A 21,917-nucleotide genomic window follows, 5' to 3' on the forward strand; every position below is an offset into this window, starting at 1 on the left:
GGACCTATGCATGTTCTGTTCTCTCTCTTTTGGACAAGTGCATGGCCTGTTCTCTCTCTTTTGAACCTGTGCATGCTCTGTTCTGATGAAGGAGACTCAGTTTTTTCTGTCTTTGAAAGGATCCAGGAGGCTCTGTTCTCTCTCTCTCTTTGAAAGGATGCAGGAGGGGCTGTTCTCTCTCTCTCTTTGAAAGGATGCAGGAGGGTCTGTTCTCTCTCTCTCTTTGAAAGGATGCAGGAGGGTCTGTTCTCACTCTCTCTCTCTTTGAAAGGACGCAGGAGGCTCTGTTCTCTCTCTCTCTCTTTGAAAGGATGCAGGAGGCTCTGTTCTCTCTCTCTCTCTCTCTTTGAAAGGATGCAGGAGGCTCTGTTCTCTCTCTCTCTTTGAAAGGATGCAGGAGGGTCTGTTCTTTCGCTCTCTTTGAAAGGATGCAGGAGGGTCTGTTCTCTCTCTCTCTTTGAAAGGACGCAGGAGGCTCTGTTCTCTCTCTCTCTCTTTGAAAGGATGCAGGAGGCTCTGTTCTCTCTCTCTCTCTCTCTCTCTATTTGAAAGGATGCAGGAGGCTCTGTTCTCTCTCTCTCTTTGAAAGGATGCAGGAGGGTCTGTTCTCTCTCTCTCTTTGAAAGAATGCAGGAGGGTCTTTTCTCTCTCTCTCTCTCTCTCTCTCTCTCTCTCTCTCTCTCTCTCTCTCTCTCTTTGAAAGGATGCAGGAGGCTCTGTTCTCTCTCTCTCTCTTTGAAAGGATGCAGGAGGCTCTGTTCTCTCTCTCTCTTTGAAAGGATGCAGGAGGGTCTGTTCTCTCTCTCTCTTTGAAAGGATGCCGGAGGGTCTGTTCACTCTCTCTCTTTCTTTGAAAGGATGCAGGAGGGTCTGTTCTCTCTCTCTCTCTCTCTTTGAAAGGATGCAGGAGGGTCTGTTTTCTCTCTTTCTTTGAAAGGATGCAGGATGCTCTGTTCTCTCTCTCTCTCTCTGAAAGGATGCAGGAGGCTCTGTTCTCTCTCTCTCTCTCTTTGAAAGGACGCAGGAGGCTCTGTTCTCTCTCTCTCTCTCTCTCTCTCTCTCTCTCTGAAAGGATGCAGGAGGCTCTGTTCTCTCTCTCTCTCTCTTTGAAAGGATGCAGGAGGCTCTGTTCTCTCTCTCTCTCTCTCTGAAAGGATGCAGGAGGCTCTGTTCTCTCTCTCTCTCTTTGAAAGGACGCAGGAGGCTCTGTTCTCTCTCTCTCTCTCTCTGAAAGGATGCAGGAGGCTCTGTTCTCTCTCTCTCTCTCTTTGAAAGGATGCAGGAGGCTCTGTTCTCTCTCTCTCTCTCTCTTTGAAAGGACGCAGGAGGCTCTGTTTTCTCTCTCTCTCTTTGAAAGGACGCAGGAGGCTCTGTTCTCTCTCTCTCTCTCTCTCTTTGAAAGGACGCAGGAGGCTCTGTTCTCTCTCTCTCTGAAAGGATGCAGGAGGCTCTGTTTTCTCTCTCTCTCTTTGAAAGGACGCAGGAGGCTCTGTTCTCTCTCTCTCTCTCTTTGAAAGGTTGAAGGAGGCTCTGTTCTCTCTCTCTCTCTCTGAAAGGATGCAGGATGCTCTGTTCTCTCTCTCTCTCTCTCTTTGAAAGGACGCAGGAGGCTCTGTTTTCTCTCTCTTTGAAAGGACGCAGGAGGCTCTGTTCTCTCTCTCTCTCTCTTTGAAAGGACGCAGGAGGCTCTGTTCTCTCTCTCTCTCTCTCTTTGAAAGGACGCAGGAGGCTCTGTTCTCTCTCTCTCTTTGGAAGGATGCAGGAGGCTCTGTTCTCTCTCTCTCTCTCTTTGAAAGGTTGAAGGAGGCTCTGTTCTCTCTCTCTCTCTCTCTTTGAAAGGACGCAGGAGGCTCTGTTTTCTCTCTCTTTGAAAGGACGCAGGAGGCTCTGTTCTCTCTCTCTCTCTCTTTGAAAGGACGCAGGAGGCTCTGTTCTCTCTCTCTCTTTGAAAGGACGCAGGAGGCTCTGTTCTCTCTCTCTCTTTGAAAGGACGCAGGAGGCTCTGTTCTCTCTCTCTCTCTTTGAAAGGACGCAGGAGGCTCTGTTCTCTCTCTCTCTCTCTTTGAAAGGATGCAGGAGGCTCTGTTCTCTCTCTCTCTCTTTGAAAGGACGCAGGAGGCTCTGTTCTCTCTCTCTCTCTCTGAAAGGACGCAGGAGGCTCTGTTCTCTCTCTCTCTCTCTGAAAGGATGCAGGAGGCTCTGTTCTCTCTCTCTCTCTTTGAAAGGACGCAGGAGGCTCTGTTCTCTCTCTCTCTCTCTCTTTGAAAGGACGCAGGAGGCTCTGTTTTCTCTGTCTCTCTTTGAAAGGACGCAGGAGGCTCTGTTCTCTCTCACTCTCTTTGAAAGGACGCAGGAGGCTCTGTTCTCTCTCTCTCTGAAAGGATGCAGGAGGCTCTGTTCTCTCTCTCTCTCTTTGAAAGGACGCAGGAGGCTCTGTTCTCTCTCTCTCTCTCTCTCTTTGAAAGGACGCAGGAGGCTCTGTTTTCTCTCTCTCTCTTTGAAAGGACGCAGGAGGCTCTGTTCTCTCTCACTCTCTCTTTGAAAGGACGCAGGAGGCTCTGTTCTCTCTCTCTCTGAAAGGATGCAGGAGGCTCTGTTCTCTCTCTCTCTTTCTTTGAAAGGACGCAGGAGGCTCTGTTTTCTCTCTCTCTCTTTGAAAGGACGCAGGAGGCTCTGTTCTCTCTCCCTCTCTCTTTGAAAGGTTGAAGGAGGCTCTGTTCTCTCTCTCTCTCTCTCTCTCTGAAAGGATGCAGGAGGCTCTGTTCTCTCTCTCTCTCTCTTTGAAAGGACGCAGGAGGCTCTGTTTTCTCTCTCTCTCTTTGAAAGGACGCAGGAGGCTCTGTTCTCTCTCTCTCTCTCTTTGAAAGGACGCAGGAGGCTCTGTTCTCTCTCTCTCTCTCTCTCTTTGAAAGGACGCAGGAGGCTCTGTTTTCTCTCTCTCTCTTTGGAAGGATGCAGGAGGCTCTGTTCTCTCTCTCTCTCTCTCTCTCTTTGAAAGGACGCAGGAGGCTCTGTTCTCTCTCACTCTCTCTTTGAAAGGACGCAGGAGGCTCTGTTCTCTCTCTCTCTCTCTCTCTTTGGAAGGATGCAGGAGGCTCTGTTCTCTCTCTCTCTCTCTCTCTTTGAAAGGACGCAGGAGGCTCTGTTCTCTCTCACTCTCTCTTTGAAAGGACGCAGGAGGCTCTGTTCTCTCTCTCTCTCTCTCTCTCTCTCTCTCTGAAAGGATGCAGGAGGCTCTGTTCTCTCTCTCTCTTTGAAAGGACGCAGGAGGCTCTGTTTTCTCTCTCTTTGAAAGGACGCAGGAGGCTCTGTTCTCTCTCACTCTCTCTTTGAAAGGACGCAGGAGGCTCTGTTCTCTCTCTCTCTGAAAGGATGCAGGAGGCTCTGTTCTCTCTCTCTCTTTCTTTGAAAGGACGCAGGAGGCTCTGTTTTCTCTCTCTCTCTTTGAAAGGACGCAGGAGGCTCTGTTCTCTCTCCCTCTCTCTTTGAAAGGTTGAAGGAGGCTCTGTTCTCTCTCTCTCTCTCTCTCTCTCTCTCTGAAAGGATGCAGGAGGCTCTGTTCTCTCTCTCTCTTTGAAAGGACGCAGGAGGCTCTGTTTTCTCTCTCTCTCTTTGAAAGGACGCAGGAGGCTCTGTTCTCTCTCACTCTCTCTTTGAAAGGACGCAGGAGGCTCTGTTCTCTCTCTCTCTGAAAGGATGCAGGAGGCTCTGTTCTCTCTCTCTCTCTCTTTGAAAGGACGCAGGAGGCTCTGTTTTCTCTCTCTCTCTTTGAAAGGATGCAGGAGGCTCTGTTCTCTCTCTCTCTCTCTCTCTCTCTCTCTCTTTGAAAGGACGCAGGAGGCTCTGTTCTCTCTCTCTCTCTCTTTGAAAGGACGCAGGAGGCTCTGTTCTCTCTCTCTCTCTCTCTCTCTCTCTCTCTGAAAGGATGCAGGAGGCTCTGTTCTCTCTCTCTCTCTCTTTGAAAGGATGCAGGAGGCTCTGTTCTCTCTCTCTCTCTCTCTGAAAGGATGCAGGAGGCTCTGTTCTATCTCTCTCTCTTTGAAAGGACGCAGGAGGCTCTGTTCTCTCTCTCTCTCTCTGAAAGGATGCAGGAGGCTCTGTTCTCTCTCTCTCTCTCTTTGAAAGGATGCAGGAGGCTCTGTTCTCTCTCTCTCTCTCTCTTTGAAAGGACGCAGGAGGCTCTGTTTTCTCTCTCTCTCTTTGAAAGGACGCAGGAGGCTCTGTTCTCTCTCTCTCTCTCTCTTTGAAAGGACGCAGGAGGCTCTGTTCTCTCTCTCTCTGAAAGGATGCAGGAGGCTCTGTTTTCTCTCTCTCTCTTTGAAAGGACGCAGGAGGCTCTGTTCTCTCTCTCTCTCTCTTTGAAAGGTTGAAGGAGGCTCTGTTCTCTCTCTCTCTCTCTCTCTCTCTCTGAAAGGATGCAGGATGCTCTGTTCTCTCTCTCTCTCTCTCTTTGAAAGGACGCAGGAGGCTCTGTTTTCTCTCTCTTTGAAAGGACGCAGGAGGCTCTGTTCTCTCTCTCTCTCTCTTTGAAAGGACGCAGGAGGCTCTGTTCTCTCTCTCTCTCTCTCTTTGAAAGGACGCAGGAGGCTCTGTTCTCTCTCTCTCTTTGGAAGGATGCAGGAGGCTCTGTTCTCTCTCTCTCTTTGAAAGGATGCAGGAGGCTCTGTTCTCTCTCTCTCTTTGAAAGGACGCAGGAGGCTCTGTTCTCTCTCTCTCTCTCTTTGAAAGGACGCAGGAGGCTCTGTTCTCTCTCTCTCTTTGGAAGGATGCAGGAGGCTCTGTTCTCTCTCTCTCTTTGAAAGGATGCAGGAGGCTCTGTTCTCTCTCTCTCTTTGAAAGGATGCAGGAGGCTCTGTTCTCTCTCTCTCTTTGAAAGGACGCAGGAGGCTCTGTTCTCTCTCTCTCTCTCTTTGAAAGGACGCAGGAGGCTCTGTTCTCTCTCTCTCTCTCTTTGAAAGGACGCAGGAGGCTCTGTTCTCTCTCTCTCTTTGAAAGGACGCAGGAGGCTCTGTTCTCTCTCTCTCTCTTTGAAAGGACGCAGGAGGCTCTGTTCTCTCTCTCTCTCTCTTTGAAAGGATGCAGGAGGCTCTGTTCTCTCTCTCTCTCTTTGAAAGGACGCAGGAGGCTCTGTTCTCTCTCTCTCTCTCTGAAAGGACGCAGGAGGCTCTGTTCTCTCTCTCTCTCTCTGAAAGGATGCAGGAGGCTCTGTTCTCTCTCTCTCTCTTTGAAAGGACGCAGGAGGCTCTGTTCTCTCTCTCTCTCTCTCTTTGAAAGGACGCAGGAGGCTCTGTTTTCTCTGTCTCTCTTTGAAAGGACGCAGGAGGCTCTGTTCTCTCTCACTCTCTCTTTGAAAGGACGCAGGAGGCTCTGTTCTCTCTCTCTCTGAAAGGATGCAGGAGGCTCTGTTCTCTCTCTCTCTCTTTGAAAGGACGCAGGAGGCTCTGTTCTCTCTCTCTCTCTCTCTCTTTGAAAGGACGCAGGAGGCTCTGTTTTCTCTCTCTCTCTTTGAAAGGACGCAGGAGGCTCTGTTCTCTCTCACTCTCTCTTTGAAAGGACGCAGGAGGCTCTGTTCTCTCTCTCTCTGAAAGGATGCAGGAGGCTCTGTTCTCTCTCTCTCTTTCTTTGAAAGGACGCAGGAGGCTCTGTTTTCTCTCTCTCTCTTTGAAAGGACGCAGGAGGCTCTGTTCTCTCTCCCTCTCTCTTTGAAAGGTTGAAGGAGGCTCTGTTCTCTCTCTCTCTCTCTCTCTCTCTCTCTGAAAGGATGCAGGAGGCTCTGTTCTCTCTCTCTCTCTCTTTGAAAGGACGCAGGAGGCTCTGTTTTCTCTCTCTCTCTTTGAAAGGACGCAGGAGGCTCTGTTCTCTCTCTCTCTCTCTTTGAAAGGACGCAGGAGGCTCTGTTCTCTCTCTCTCTCTTTGAAAGGACGCAGGAGGCTCTGTTCTCTCTCTCTCTCTCTCTCTTTGAAAGGACGCAGGAGGCTCTGTTTTCTCTCTCTCTCTTTGGAAGGATGCAGGAGGCTCTGTTCTCTCTCTCTCTCTCTCTCTTTGAAAGGACGCAGGAGGCTCTGTTCTCTCTCTCTCTCTCTCTTTGAAAGGACGCAGGAGGCTCTGTTCTCTCTCTCTCTCTCTCTCTTTGGAAGGATGCAGGAGGCTCTGTTCTCTCTCTCTCTCTCTCTCTTTGAAAGGACGCAGGAGGCTCTGTTCTCTCTCACTCTCTCTTTGAAAGGACGCAGGAGGCTCTGTTCTCTCTCTGAAAGGATGCAGGAGGCTCTGTTTTCTCTCTCTCTCTTTGAAAGGATGCAGGAGGCTCTGTTTTCTCTCTCTCTCTTTGAAAGGACGCAGGAGGCTCTGTTTTCTCTCTCTCTCTTTGAAAGGATGCAGGAGGCTCTGTTCTCTCTCTCTCTCTCTCTCTTTGAAAGGACGCAGGAGGCTCTGTTCTCTCTCTCTCTCTTTGAAAGGACGCAGGAGGCTCTGTTCTCTCTCTCTCTCTCTCTCTTTGGAAGGATGAAGGAGGCTCTGTTCTCTCTCTCTCTCTCTCTCTCTCTTTGAAAGGACGCAGGAGGCTCTGTTCTCTCTCTCTCTCTCTCTTTGAAAGGACGCAGGAGGCTCTGTTTTCTCTCTCTCTCTTTGAAAGGACGCAGGAGGCTCTGTTCTCTCTCCCTCTCTCTTTGAAAGGTTGAAGGAGGCTCTGTTCTCTCTCTCTCTCTCTCTCTGAAAGGATGCAGGAGGCTCTGTTCTCTCTCTCTCTTTGAAAGGATGCAGGAGGCTCTGTTCTCTCTCTCTCTTTGAAAGGACGCAGGAGGCTCTGTTCTCTCTCTCTCTCTCTTTGAAAGGACGCAGGAGGCTCTGTTTTCTCTCTCTCTCTTTGAAAGGATGCAGGAGGCTCTGTTCTCTCTCTCTCTCTCTCTCTTTGAAAGGACGCAGGAGGCTCTGTTTTCTCTCTCTCTCTTTGAAAGGACGCAGGAGGCTCTGTTCTCTCTCTCTCAATGCAGGACTTGCGCGCGTGTGTAGTGAAGTCACAAACAGCCTTCGCCTAGGCTCTGACAGGGGAAAGATGATGTAGTCAAGGGACATGAATTTCACAAGTAAGTGCCACACCTGTGGTGTGGGTCACCCTGCGCCATCCCTTCTTGGAAGATCTGCTAAATTAGCTCAAAGGGGCCACCCCTTGTGTGTGATTGTGGTGCTTCACTGCACACACAAAGTCTACACGAGCGGTAGTACCTTCACTGCTTCAAAACAAAACGTTTAGCAAGGTATCCAAATGGAAAATCCCTCCGGTGGTTCCTATGACCCTCAACCTCTTCCTCCCCATATTTTCTCAAGCTTGTGAGGAAGAGCCAGCGGCATCCTCCGCTGGGTGCAGTGGAACTTCCTGCAGCCACACGTGCATGACCAAGCATGTAGGGAGGCTTGACATATGTGCTGGCAGGAGTGATCATTTTGTAAAAACATAAATGCCAGGGCCCTTGTTAGGAGGCCACTGCAGCTTCCACCACGCACTGCCCCTGCAAGTGCTTCCAATGACAGGATCATCACAACTACTAACCTCACACTCTTACAAGAGTGACAGTTCAAACTATCCCAGGCCCCTGAAGTTATAAGAATGGCTTGGGTGGCAGGTATTAGTCACTTTAAATGTAGGTTGAATTAATGAACAGCTGTTCTTGTGCTTAACACTAATTAGAACATTGGAATGTTGGCATGTCCATTGAAAACAATGGACTGCTGCGGGCTTTTACTGGCCGGTAAAAGCCCGCAGCGCCAACATTCCAATGTTCGCTTTGTTCACAGCAACAGCTGTGAACAAAGCCTCACGGAGCCCGAGAGGATTTAAATCCCCTCGGGCTCCGTGAACATTTTTTTTTTTTAATAGAACATTCTGCCCTGTGTGGCAGAATGTTCTAATAGCCTTAGAACCCGCCGTAGCGTGCTCTACCGGCTATTAATGTCCCTCTCCCTTGTTAAATGCCCTCGCCTTCGGCTCGGGCATTTAACGCGGGGAGCGGGCCTTTAATAGCCGGTAGAGTCCGCTACGGCGGGTTCTAAGGCTATAATCATACAAATAGCGCCACCATGTGGCAGACTGTTATAACTGCCGGTTTTGACAATTAAGTGCGGTGTCCAGCAGACCACTGGATCAAATTAAGCACTGGCTGGCCAGCAGCCGTAGCAGTAACACAGCTTCAGTGTGTGGTCTTCACCATCATCAGTACGGAAATGCATGCTAAATCCACTCTCCACACCTCACAATTGTTCAAAAAGGATTATCGGAAAAATATGACCTGTGCGGTGTAAAAATGCAGAACTATTATTATTATACTACTGACCCTTTTGGCTATTCATCGTCCCTAAAGCTCAGTCTCTCAATTATTTCCATCCTGAAGATACAAAGGGTGATATACAATGGACCCCTCCATGTTCCTCAGCCCCTACGGCTTCATGCGCAGATCTTTGGGGCAATTGAATCTCTGTTGTAACCAAATGATTACCAAAAAGATCACTTCTTATCAATGTGTGTTATTTCTAATTCCTACCAACTTATTGGTGACAAATGTGTGTTGATGCTAATGTGCCGCACTAACGGTCTAGGGTCTGCCTCAACCAAAGCCCATTACCTCTGTTTATTCATCCTGTATGTGATGGCAAAGTTAAATTCATGCATATGGGCACTATACACTCTCGCTGTCATATCAGTAACTCCCACAAGACCAGCATTGGCAATGCCAGTAGGTCTGGTTTTAAAGGAATGTTGTATTGTAACGTAAAGCATTACAAGCAGCTAGCATGAGAATGAATATGCATTTGTGTGGAAGCAAAGAGCTGTAGAGAAATATTGTTGTAGGTTAAAAGATTTGGTGATAGTTCCACTATCAAGCCAGGCCTAAAAATCTGGCTTAATGACTGCCCACCCTCCTCCCATGTTTGCGGCAGCCAGAGAAAAAGATCTTATATTATCTAGTTATCCAAGACACTTTAATAGCATTACAATTTCACGTGTGCCCCTAAAAGTTCAAGCTCACACAGCTGTGTGGAGGGCAAGCACTTTTTTGCGGAAACACAAAATTTCTGCCCTATCAAACCATGCTTCTTGGCTCCCAACTTATGGGCAGAGACAGTCCCCTTCTCCTGGTGATTCTCACAGAAGTGTCTGGCGACATCTCTGCTTACCACTTTACTAGATTTGGTGCCATGTTCAGCAACACGTCTTGCACATTCATCACAACATTTAGATTTCAAACTTTTTCAGAAAAAAATAAATAAAAATGGTCAGAAAATGAAACGCAATCACTGTTGTCTTCAAGTGTATCCTGTCACGGTCCAGCCCATGTGTCTGGGAAAAGAGATCGGGCTGTCTAAAGTATCAGGGCGAGATCTGGTGGCCATGTCCCCTCCAAATAATCATACATGTTGTCAGTTAAGTTGGAGTGAAACTGAACGGCATTGGTATCTCCAAAACCGGTGTCTCATATCTCCGCCATAAACCACTAAGTTCTAGTTGTCCCTGGTATGGTGGGCATCAAGCACAGCACAAGACGTGTGTATTTCTAGAACGTCTTTACTTAGCAGGATCATGCCATAATGCTGTGCAAGCAATCTGCTTTCAGAAGTAGGGTGCGTAACAGGGGTGGTTCTTGTTGGTATCCGCCGGATGAGTCCTGTTTAGGCAAACGCGGGGTTTCCCATCGAAGTGCTCTGTGTTTGGTGGGCCTTTGATAGCTAGTGTTAGTTTCTTTTGAATGTAGTGCATTGGTCCTGCCTTTATCAGTGTCTTCCTCGTCATCGTCCACGTCTTCCTCCCCTGACTCGCAGAGTCTACCAGACGTGCTTAAGGAGTTGGCCAATTAAATGAAGAAAGGCGGAAATATAATCTATTTCTTCGGCCTGAAGAGGTAAAACCATAGGGATTGTGATACTGGGCTCTCCAAGGAATGGTTAGTTTTTCTTGAGGTCTTTGCTCACCTCTGGCTTCTGGGTGGGTGCACAGGGTGACGAGTAGAACAGCCCTCTTCCTGCTTAAATGGCCCATCTGGTGAATGATGCCACAGCAGGTCTCAAGCAAGCATGACCGACCAGTGCAACGTTCTAGACTGCCTGCTGTGGGTGAATCGTAGTGATGCAGGAATAGACAAAGAAAGCTGCGATTGTTTCCTCTCTGCATTGGGGACCCCTTTAAGCACCGCATTCAGTCCGTTCCAGTTCCAACCTTCCGTGATGACATCACAGACTTTCAGTCAGATTCAGCTCTAATTTTTATGATGACATCACAGACTCACAGCTTTCAGTCAGCTCCACAACCAACATTCTGTGATGACATCACAGACTCACAGCTGTCAGTCAGCTCCAGAACCAACATTCTGTGATGACATCCAGACTCACAGCTTTCAGTCAGCTCCAGCACCAACATTCTGTGATGACATCAGAGACTCACAGCTTTAAATCAGATCCCGCTCCTAGTTTCTATGGTGACATTACAGACTCACAGGTTTGAATAACCTCCAGCTTCTAATTTGTATGATGACATCACAGACTCACAGCTCTCAGTCAGCTCCAGCACCAACATTCTGTGATGACATCACAGACTCACAGCTTCCAGTCAGCTCCAGCACCAACATTCTGTGATGACATCACAGACTCACAGCTTTATATCAGATGCAGCTGCTAGTTGTCATGGTGACATCACAGACTCACAGCTTTCAGTCAGCTCCAGCACCAACGTTCTGTAATATCTTCCGAGCATCTTATCAGGATTCACCCTGCCATCTAACGCATGTCTGCCAATCAATGAAAACACGCCTTATTTTCAGCTCCTACTGCCCCTTCTTACACATGAGTAACCTGGTCACATGCGTACTCTTTGGAAGGTAGGAATCCTTTCTCCACCACTGGCATGAAACAATGGGTGTGAATGCTGAGCTCCCCATCTACAAACATTTACTGTGTATTTAAACAAACGTTACAGTGAACACTCTTCAGGCAGGATGCTGTGTGCTTAGCTGCATCACAAGTGCATTTCCCCTTTTGATTTAGAAAAAAGTTTGCCTTCAAGTTGAATGAAGTTTGATATGTTAAGGTGCATCCATTTTCAGCTTGTCAGACAACAGCAAGGAAGGTAAATACCTCAGCTGGTAAAGGTTAACTGTCAGGTGTTAAACTTGGGAAATGGTGACAGAAGTTACACTGCAAAAAATAAAATGACAGGATGATTCTGTACCGTGGGCCATGAAATGGGCACAGTGTTGGGTGAAACTTCCCCTACGACTGTGATCTTCTCTTCCTAGATATAAAAACACTGTTGATGCAGAAACTTGGAACTGACAAAGGCTGGCACTTGAAGGTAGACCTATTGATGGGTATCAAGCTCTTACCCACAACAGTACAACAACCACAGTATAGTGAAACCATGAGGCAAATAGCGAGAAAGAGGTGTCTCAGGGCTGTGTGCTTATCACCCACTTCAGCCACCTCTGTGTAAGTGGGAATAGTGGCTCCAAGCCTGTCTTCCCCGACTCCACCATGACGGGCTCACATTGTCTGCCCATATAATTATTCATACATGTTGCACTTTCCAGGGCAAGGCTTTCTAACTTAATGCAGCCAGACCCAAAATTTAGATTGCTGGGGGTAAAACTGTTTGAATGACACCCTGTGACCCATGTCAACCATGTGCATTTGAGGTCGGTGGCACCGTGGTCGTGAAAAACACATTCACAGAAAGAAAAAACCATTGTCACAGGAAGTAACTGCCCAGAAAGAAAAAACCATTGTCGAAGGAAGTAACTGCCCTGCGTGCCTCTGATATACCTGTCTGGGGCTCTTCGCGAGCCGCAGAGAGGGTGGCATCAGCAGCAGTAGCTGCGGTTCATGGTGCCAGAATGTGGACCAACACCAAAAACACTGGGCTACCGTAGTGTGGTCAGCAAGCGAGTACACAGAAGTAGAGGTCACGATGATGCTGGTTCCCCCAGTATATTGGGTCAAGCTCGTGGATAATCCATCTCTGACCCTGAGGTAGAGACTGTTAACCATAGAAGAGCCTGCGGTAAGGTTACATCAGCCCCCTGGTTTAGATCTGTATATTACTCTGCAAGCTAGGCGTGGCTTCTGGTGCTGCGACTCAGAGCATGCCCCGCAAGGCTTAGAGAACTGTGCTGAAGATGAAGTTTAGTGTCCATATGTCTGCCAGACACAGCATAGTCTTTGGCCTAAAACCAGACGTAATGCATACTTAGTCTGACCCAGACTGAAATCATGAGAGGCTCTTAAATAACCCGCTGTGTTTCTCCTGTTTACCTCTTGCAACGATCGCAACCAGCAGTGCTTAATTTGTAAAGAAATAAGCGCCAGCGCCCTTGTCAGGAGACCCCTGCAGCTTGCACCATCCATGCGCTACTAATGACAATTCAGAGTTTTTATACATTAAAAATGACTAATACATGCCATCCAAGCTACTTATATAGCTTTGGCTGACAGGTGTTAGTCATTTTAATTTATATATAGAGTTATTAAAAAACTGCTGTTGTGTTCAGCACAAAATTAGACACACAGCGCCACCATGGGGTTGACTGTCATAAGTCCCAGTGTTGACAAGCAAGTGCCGGTGTTGACGATTAAGTGAAGGAAACCACCAGCTCAAATTAAGCACTGGCCACAAGGATGAGGTAATGCAGCAGTAAATTCCTAATAGGCATTCAGAGGGTAGTAAGTGAAAGTGTCCATAGAGAGGTTACATTTCTCCATGAAGAGTGTCGTCATCTTACGATGCTCCTCCAACACTCCTTTGTGAGGTGGATACTAAACTGGGAAACTATTACCCGGGGTATTAGCAGGGCCACTAGAATTATGCTGCAGGGAAGCACCAAATTCTGCGGCACAGTTGACTTAACAATACAGCAAGAAAAAACAAATTATGCAGTATAATGTTGCACAAATTGTGATACTATTAATTAATTATTTTGGTATTTTTACATATGGTAAAACTGTCTGGGGAAAGATTTTACCTAATTAGTGCCAGTTTTACAACTAAATACAGAAGTAAGAAAAATTAAAGGTGACCAGTTAACCTTTAGCGAAAGGACTTCCTCTGTGCGTGAACACATGTTGCTGTGTTTTCAACAACTGTTGAGCTAGAAACAATTTTTTAAAATTAAAATGTGCAGATTATGCAGCAGATGCTAGATTACGTGGCAAATCCATAACTATGCGAAAATAGCAGTGGCCGCAGAATCGCATTATTCTAGTGGCCCTGGTGTAGAATATGTCTTGTAAGCAGTGATTAGATAACTACAATGGGGTGTCTTTCACTGGAGGTTGCCCTGCAGGGGAGAAGCAGAAGGAGGCGGCGGTCACTGCGATCTTTGTTTTCTTGAAGCTGCTGGATCGCAACTTGGCTTTGGGTTCCCCAGGATTGTTCACTCCGAAGCCATTCTTCCTTTTTGTGGTGCCCTTTGGATGTCCTTTAGCTCCACATTAAGTTGCCTCTATTAAGCTTCTGCTTACTTTGTTTCCTCAGATACCTTCACTCATTCGGGAAGCAGGAGTGACTCTGTCCACCATAGGATAGCCATCCTTGCTACCACTATTACCATACTTGAATGTGATGTCAAGCTCCCCTGCTTCACGTGTGCAGGTTCTGCACCCAGGATCCTCCTGGATTTGTTCAATGTGCATCTGAACGGTATTCAGTAGGTTTCTTCTGGGACCACCTGAAGCTGTCTCAGTACTTCTTCTTCAAGCTGTCATTAAGAGGTCTCTTCTGGGGCCAGCTGAAGCTGTCTCATCAGCTCTTCTCCAAGCTGTCATCAGTAGGTCTCTTATGGGACCAGCTGAAGTTGTGTCATCAGCTCTTCTCCAAGCTGCCATCAGTAGGTCTCCTCTGGGTCCAGATGAAGCTGTCTCATCAGCTCTTCTCCAAGGTAGTCTTTTCAGACTTGTAGAAGCTGTGTGACCACCCTCTCATTCTCGTAGGTTGGTCTTGTCTGGATTGCGGTGCTAGGTAACAGATGTGGTGCCCGTCTGCTGGATCCCGTATTGGTATAAATGCTCTTCCTTCCCCCTCGGTTTGAGCTCTTGGGTCGGTGGTAGGGTGGATTGCTGGGAGGCTACAGAGTTACTTGCCTGTAAACGAAACTTTTATGAGCTATCGCCTTGTCCCACCTGACCGAAGCCTCCACCTCCCCCTACTGGTCATCCTCTCCTACTGAGGGAGAACTGCTGTCTTCCTCTACTTGCAGAAGTGGCATTGTTAGCTGGACATCTTTGCTCAGCATCACATATCTCCAGTGACCACCTTTGTGGTGGAGTATTGTATTATTTAATTTTTATTTATTTCGAAGCTGACCATAGTCATATCTCACTTCTGCACCAGTTGTGATTGCGGTTAGTGTGGAGTATGACCTTAGATGTTTAGATGCTGTACCTACTGACACCGGCTATTGTATGTCCCACAGGTACAAATCTCTAGATTTAGTGCAGATTCAGTAACAGTGATAGTCAGATTCCATAATCCAGTCATCAGTGATTGCCCAAGACATTGCAGGACTGGGGAGTCGCATTATGTTAGTGTTTGTGTGTCTATTTGTGTTTATGAATGTGTGTGATTATGAGAGGCTTGTGCTCTCTCAGAGCTGGGGCGTGGTACTAGAAGATTGAAAACAAGAGGTTTTAACTGCTTAAGAGATACCCAAGTTTGTTTGTGAGTTCAGGGTGCTTTGTGAACACACAGCTGCAGTAGACATGATAGCAGGCACATGCATCTATCAGGTGAGGCCAGGGATATGTCATGCAGTGATTGCCAGCCATGCACACATCCAGCTGTATGACCGAGGCAAGGGATAGAATAGATGGTAGTGCACTACACCACCCTACCCGCTGGAGCACAGGGGAGTGGAGATCAGGCCTGCTGAAGGAGCACCTACACACCACACTGGGCTGATAACTTTTTGTTACTGATTGCAGGTCCCAACATCACCAAGGATTTTCAAGCGCAGCGTCGAATCGAACCAAAAGGACCCCTGGTGAGGCTCGTGGGATGGTGTTATCCTGTATCCCACTCCCTTTAATGACCCTGTGTATCTCTCTCTGGTTATCCTGAATCACTCTCTAACACTGTCCTTGTTGTCACATTTTCTTATTATCCAGTTTCTTACTCTCTTATCATGTAGTTTATCCAACCTTATTTTGCTGTCTTCCTCCTTTCCTGAATCTCACCCCTCTTACTTCTTACTATGCTGTATCTCATCTGCTCATATTATCCTGTATTTCATCTACTCGTATTATCCATAGTTCGACTCACATTATCCTATATATTATTATCCTGTATCTCACCCACTCGTATTATCCTCTACCTCATATACTCCTATTATCCTGTATTTCATCCTCTTGTATTATCCTGTATATCATACTCTTGTATTACTCTGTATCTCACCCACTCGTATTATCCTCTACCTCATCCACTCGTGTTATCTTGTATCTCATCCTCTTGTATTATCCTCTATATCATCCACTCATATTATCCTGTATCTCATCCACTCATGTTATCCTCTGTCTCACCCTCTTACTATGCTGTATCCCATCCACTTGTCCTATCCTCTGCCTCATCCACTCGTATTACCTTGTATTTCATCCACTCGTATTATCCTGTATCTCATCCACTTGTATTATCCTGTATTTCATACACTGATATTATCCTGTATATGACTATCCTGTATCTCATCCACTTGTATTATGCTGTATCCCACTCCTCTTTCTATCCTGTATTCTATCCACTCAGATTATTCTCTATATAAACCCCACTTCTATTATCCTGTATCTCATTCACTTGCATTATCCTGCATCTCATCCACTCGTATTATCTTGTATGTCATACACTAGTATCCTGTATATTATTGTTCGATGGCATATGTAGCTGTAGATACACATGCTTTCCATAAGTCCGCCATCTAGTGTTGAGCCTGGAGTGTTACAATTTTCTTAGAAGGTTTTCGAGTCACGGGATCGTGTGACTCCTCCCCTCAGGAATAGTGCGCATGGGCATCAAGTCCTTTGTTAGATTGTTTTCTTTCTACCGTCGGGTTCGTATGTGTTTACTTTCGCTCCGGTGGATCTCGGTTCGGTACTTCTGAACTTATTCTACCTTTCTATAATACCGTTGGTATTGTATCAATTGTGATCTATTTATAGTTGATCTGATTTAGACCGTTGGGGTCGAATTTTCACCCTTAAAATGGGCCTCGCTTTTTTAGCCCCTACTTCAATGTCAGGCTGATGGAACGAACTCCGTTTTGATTCTGTCCTCAGTGACATGTTACATTCCCATACACCGACCAACATTCCGTGTGTAATCTCGGTCTCCTACTCATCAAGAAGACTTGCGACACCTGCTCTTCATCTCAAAATGGCGTCCAAATCCACAAAAGACACACCTGATATTTTCGGTGAAGAACGCGCAGGAGGAAGAACAACAAGGGGCGGCATTTTCCATCCAAGACGCAGAATCCAATCAACACTCCGATGGTGATAGCCACTACATACCTCCGGCACAGTACGTGAACACACTTGCCCCGTCACACCACACAAAGACTCTAAAAAAGACTCCAGCACTGGTAGTCGGTCCTCCACTGCCTTCGGGCCATGGTCAGATCCAAAAAACAAGTCCGGATCACCAACCTTCGGGTTTGGCGCTGAGGACAAAGACTAAAGTGCACTTGGCATCAACAAAACAGACTGCTGCAGCCATCTCAGTACCAAACCGAAAAATTGAAGGGACATCTTTGGAGCCAAAAAAAATGGCAACAACTTCGGAGCCTACATTTTCGGTTCGAGTTAAACACTTGGTGTTTTAAACCTTTGGAGCCGAAAGCCACAAGTAGTAAACATGCTACTTCTACCCAAGAATCATTGGACATACAACCTATTTTAGAGGTGATGGACACTAAACTGCGAAAATTGCACATTCAGAAGTACACAAGAAGAATTGCTTCTCCTCCAGTGTCTTTTAAGAGGAAATTAACTTTTCAAAAGACCTTAGAGGATGCACCTTCACCAAAGAAGGTCTCAAAAGACAGGTAGAGGGAAAAGGCTACACTACAAAAACAGCCTTCATCACCCCATTCTCCTGTTCTTCCTTTCACACCAGCACCATCACCCACATATGAAACGCAGTTTTCACCACAGACATCATCACTCTCACCACACAGGGATGATCTTAGTGATCACCAGCAGGATATAGATCCATGGGATCCAAATATGATCCTGATCCCATGCTACCAAATGATCCAGACTTGTATCCTGCTTGACCTTTTCCACCAGAATATACTACTGCATATAACCAGGTTATAGCCAGAGCAGCTGCCTATAGTAACGTGCAGATGTATATAGATCATATAGAGGAAGATTTCCTCTTTGACACGTTGGTGTCTTCACACAGGGAATATCAGTGTCTCCCAGTGCTCCCAGGAATTCTCGGACATTCATCTGACATTTTTAAAGAACTGGTGAAGCCCAGAATTATCACTCCTAGAGTGGATAAAAATTATAAACCAGCACCCTCAGACCCAGTGTTTATCAAAACTCAGTTACCACCTGACTCAGTGGTTAGTGCAGCAAGGAAAAGGGCCAACAGTCAGTCCATGGGAGATGCTCCTCCTCCAGACACAGAGAGCAAGAAGATAGATGCAGCAGGTAAAAGGGCAACTTCACAAGCTGCAAATCACTGCAGGATACCCAACTGGGACGAGATGGAACAACTGTTGCAGTACCTTCCACCAGAGCATCAAAAAAGGGGACAGCACATAGTCACAGAAGGGCAAGCAATATCTAATAATGCTGTTAGATCTGCTGCAGACGCAGCTGGTACCTCATCCAGAGCAGTCAACACCAGTGTACTCATCAGAAGACATGCTTGGTTAAGATGCTCAGGGTTCAAACCCGAGATACAGCAAGCTGTCTTAAATAAGCCCTTTGACAAGGAACATCTATTCGGCCCAGAAGTTGACACAACTACAGACAAACTTAAAAAAGATTCTGAAACCGCTAAGGCAATGCGTGCATTACACACCACACCCATCAGAGGAACTTTTTGTAGTCCACAGTTTAGAGGGGGCCTCAAAGCATCAACCACAGAAACAGCGACTTCCCAACAAAAACAATCTTCACACTTCTACACACGAGGATCATTTAGAGGCTCCTGCAGAGGATCCAACAGTAGAGGAAGAGGCAAACCATCCACTTCCAGAGGTTCCTCTACCTCAAACAAACAGTGACCTTCTCACCATTCCCAAAGAGCACACATCTCCTGTGGGAGGAAGACTGGTAAATTTCTATCCACAATGGCACAACATCACTACAGATCAATCGGTTCTGTCCATTATCCAAAATGGCTATTGTCTAGAACTCCTTTCCACTCGACCAAACATTCCCCCTCATTCACACAGACTTTCTCATGAACATCTTACTCTGCTAAAAGAGGAGGTACAATCACTACTCCTCAAAGGAGCCAAAGATATAGTACCTATATCCCAACAGGGATCAGGAGTATAGTCACTATATTTTTTGATACCAAAGAAAGACGGTACTCCAAGACCAATTTTAGATCTCAGACCCCTCAATCTATACATCCTTACAGAACACTTTCATATGGTCACTCTACAATATGTCATTCCCCTACTTACAAAAACAGGATTACATGACAGCATTAGACCTCAAAGATGCCTATTTCCACATTCCCATACATCTAGCAAATACCTAAGATTTGTCATAGCGGAAAAACACTACCAATTCAAAGTACTACCATTTGCAGTAACAACAGCGCCAAGTGCGTTCACCAAATGTTTAGCGGTGGTTGCAGCATTCTTCATGTCTTCCCATATATAGACGACTGGCTCCTACACGCTAGTACAGTCCAAATTTGTAAACAACACACTCAATATACCTTAGATATCCTTCACAATCTAGGATTCACATTCAATTATCACAAATCCCACCTGCAACCATCACAGATAAAGCCGTATTTGGGAGCAATTCTGAACTCACACTCAGGGTTGGCACATCCAAACCTGGTAAGAATTAAAGCATTTCACAATCTAATATCTCAACTACAACACAACCACAATTTTAGAATAAAATTGGTGATGAAACTATTAGGAAAGATGGCTTCATGTATAGCCTTAGTTCCAACTGCAAGACTGCACATGTGACCACTGCAGCAGTGCCTTTCCCAACAGTGGTCTCACTCACAGGGTCAACTTCAGGATCTAGTGTTGTTGGACCGCCAGACTCACTGCTCTCTGCAGCGGTGGGATTACACCAACCTATCAAAGGGGCGGCCCTTTCAGAACCCTGCGCCTCAGACCACAATCACAACAGACGCATCACTGATAGGTTGGGGATCTCATCTCAACAACCTCCCTACACAAGAGGAAAGGGACTCCAACCAACAAACTTATCATATAAACTACTTGGAGTTACTAGCAGTAGTCCTAGCACTCAAATCTTTTCTGACACAAATCACACACAAAGTAGTGTTAATATGGAGAGACAAAATGACAACAATGTATTACCTGCAAAAAACGGGGGGGGGGGCACTCATCTCAACTGTCCCTTTTAGCACAGACAATCTGGAAATAGGCAATTCACAATCACATTCAATTAGTGACTGTGTATCTCCCAGGGATAGACAATTAACTAGCGGACCTGTTAAGTAGGACGCAGCAACAAGTCCACAAATGGGAAATTCACCCACAAATAATTCAACAATTCTTTCAAATGTGGGGAACCCCAGACATAGACCTTTTCGCCACAATGAAAACTCAAAATGCCAAAGCTTTGCATTCAGGTACCCGCATCCTCAATGCTCTATGGATCAACGGGTCAGGGATATTTGCTTACACTTTTCCACCTGTCCAATCATTCCATCTCTGATAATAAAGATGAAAAACCCCTCACTCACTATGATCGTCATAGCTCCCACATGGTCACGTCAACACTGGTACACAACACTATGTAACTCAAAAGAGAGGCCAAATCAGACACCCAAATCCCAGCATACGCAACCTGGCGATTTGGCTCCTCAAGTCATAGAGTTTTGATATCTACAACTTCTTTGTGAATGCATGGATATTCTAAAGGAAGCACGCAAACCCACAACTAGAAAATGTTATTCTGCTAAATGGAAACGTTTTGTCTACTATTGTCAACCCAAAAATATTGATCCACTTAAGGCTTCACTAGAAGATACTGTCTGCTATTTGCTACGCTTACAAAAAGCAAATCTGACATTTTCCTCAATTAGGCTTCATTTAACAGCTATAGCTGCTTACCTGCAAAACAGACAACATAGTTCCCCCTTAGGATTCCTGTTATAAAAGCCCTTATAGAGGGTCTTAAAATGGTTAGTCCACCTAGAGTCCCTCCGGCCCCTGTGTGGAATCTTAACATCGTACTCACAAGACTTATGGGGCCGCCATTTGAACCCATGCATTTTTGTACTCTACAGTTCTTATCATGGAAGGTTGCTTTCTTAGTAGAAATCACTTCTTTAAGAAGAGATAGCGAACTTCAAGCGGTCACCTTAGAAGAACCTTTCTTTCATGTTCATAAAGACAAATGAGTTCTTAGAACACATCCAAAATTTCTACCAAATATAGTTTCACCTTTCCATATCAATCAGTCAGTGGAATTGCCAGTCTTCTTTCCACAGCCAGACTCAGTTGCTGAAAGAGCTCTACGGACACTTTATGTTATAAGGGGTCTCATGTACTATGTAGATAGAACAAAAAAGTTTGGGAAATCAAAATAACGCTTCGTGGCATTTTCAGGACCTCACAAAGGTAATCCTATCTCAAAAAAATTGGTTTGCCAGATGGGTAGTAAAGTGTATTCAAACTTGCTATCTTTAGGCTAAAAGACAGTTACTGGTAACTCCTAAAGCACATTCCACTAGGAAAAAAGGAGCTTCAATGGCATTCTTAAGGAATATACCAATGGCAGACATATGTAAAGCTGCCACATGGTCTACACCACACACATTCACTAAACACTACTGTGTGGATTTGTTAGCTCTCCAACAAGCAAATGTTGGACAGGCAGTACTTAGAACATTATTTCAAGCTACTCCAACTCCTCCAGGCTAACCACTGCTTACTGTGGAGGGGACTGCTTTACAGTTTATGCAAAGCATGTGTATCTACAGCTACACTTGGCATTGAATAGAAAAGGTTACTTATCCAGAATACATCTGTTCTTGGCATGCAGTGCTGTAGATTCACAGGCGCCCTCCCTCCTCCCTGGGAGCCTGTAGCAGTACAATATGTTGTAAAAATGTATATACATCGCATGGACATCTCATTTCTTGGTTATATATCTACATGTACATATATACACTCTTTACTTCACCCGCCTGCGGGAAAACAATCTAACAACGAACTTGATGCCCATGCGCACTATTACCAAGAGGAGTCATCATCGATCCCATAACTCGAAAAACGTCTTCGAAGAAAAACAACTTGTAACACTCTGAGCCCGACACTAGATGGCAGACCTTTGCAAAGCATGTGAATCTACAGCACTACATGCCACAAACAGGTGTCTACTGGGTAAGTAACAATTTCAATCCTGTATCTCACCTACTCGTATCTCATCCACTTGTGTTATCCTCTATCTCACCCCCCTTACTATGCTGTATCTCATCCACTCTTACTATCCTCTGCCTCATCCACTCGTATTACCCTGTATTTCATCCACTCACTTGTATTATCCTGTACCTCTTCCACTTGTATTATCATGTATCTCCTACACTGATATTGTCCTGTATCTCATCCACTTGTATTATCCTGTATCCAATCCCCTGGTATTATCCTGTATTTCATCCTCTTGTATTATCCTGTATCTCATCCTCTAATATTATCCTGTATCTCACCCAC

The 21,917-nt window shown here is 46.0% G+C and overlaps 1 protein-coding gene across 2 annotated transcripts in view; it reads left to right on the forward strand.

Annotated features, from left to right (window-relative positions):
- The window catches only part of LOC138286694 (beta-galactosidase-1-like protein), a 296,524-nt gene that overhangs the window by 127,819 nt on the left and 146,788 nt on the right, over nt 1-21,917 (forward strand). For both annotated transcript variants that reach the window (XM_069227181.1, XM_069227179.1), the window contains exon 8: nt 14,956-15,014. In XM_069227181.1, coding sequence (XP_069083282.1) covers nt 14,956-15,014 — 59 coding nt within the window. The remainder of the gene's footprint in view (nt 1-14,955; nt 15,015-21,917) is intronic.

The sequence above is a fragment of the Pleurodeles waltl genome, chromosome 3_2, assembly GCF_031143425.1.
Source record: "Pleurodeles waltl isolate 20211129_DDA chromosome 3_2, aPleWal1.hap1.20221129, whole genome shotgun sequence".
In the NCBI taxonomy this organism is placed as follows: Eukaryota; Metazoa; Chordata; class Amphibia; order Caudata; family Salamandridae; genus Pleurodeles; species Pleurodeles waltl.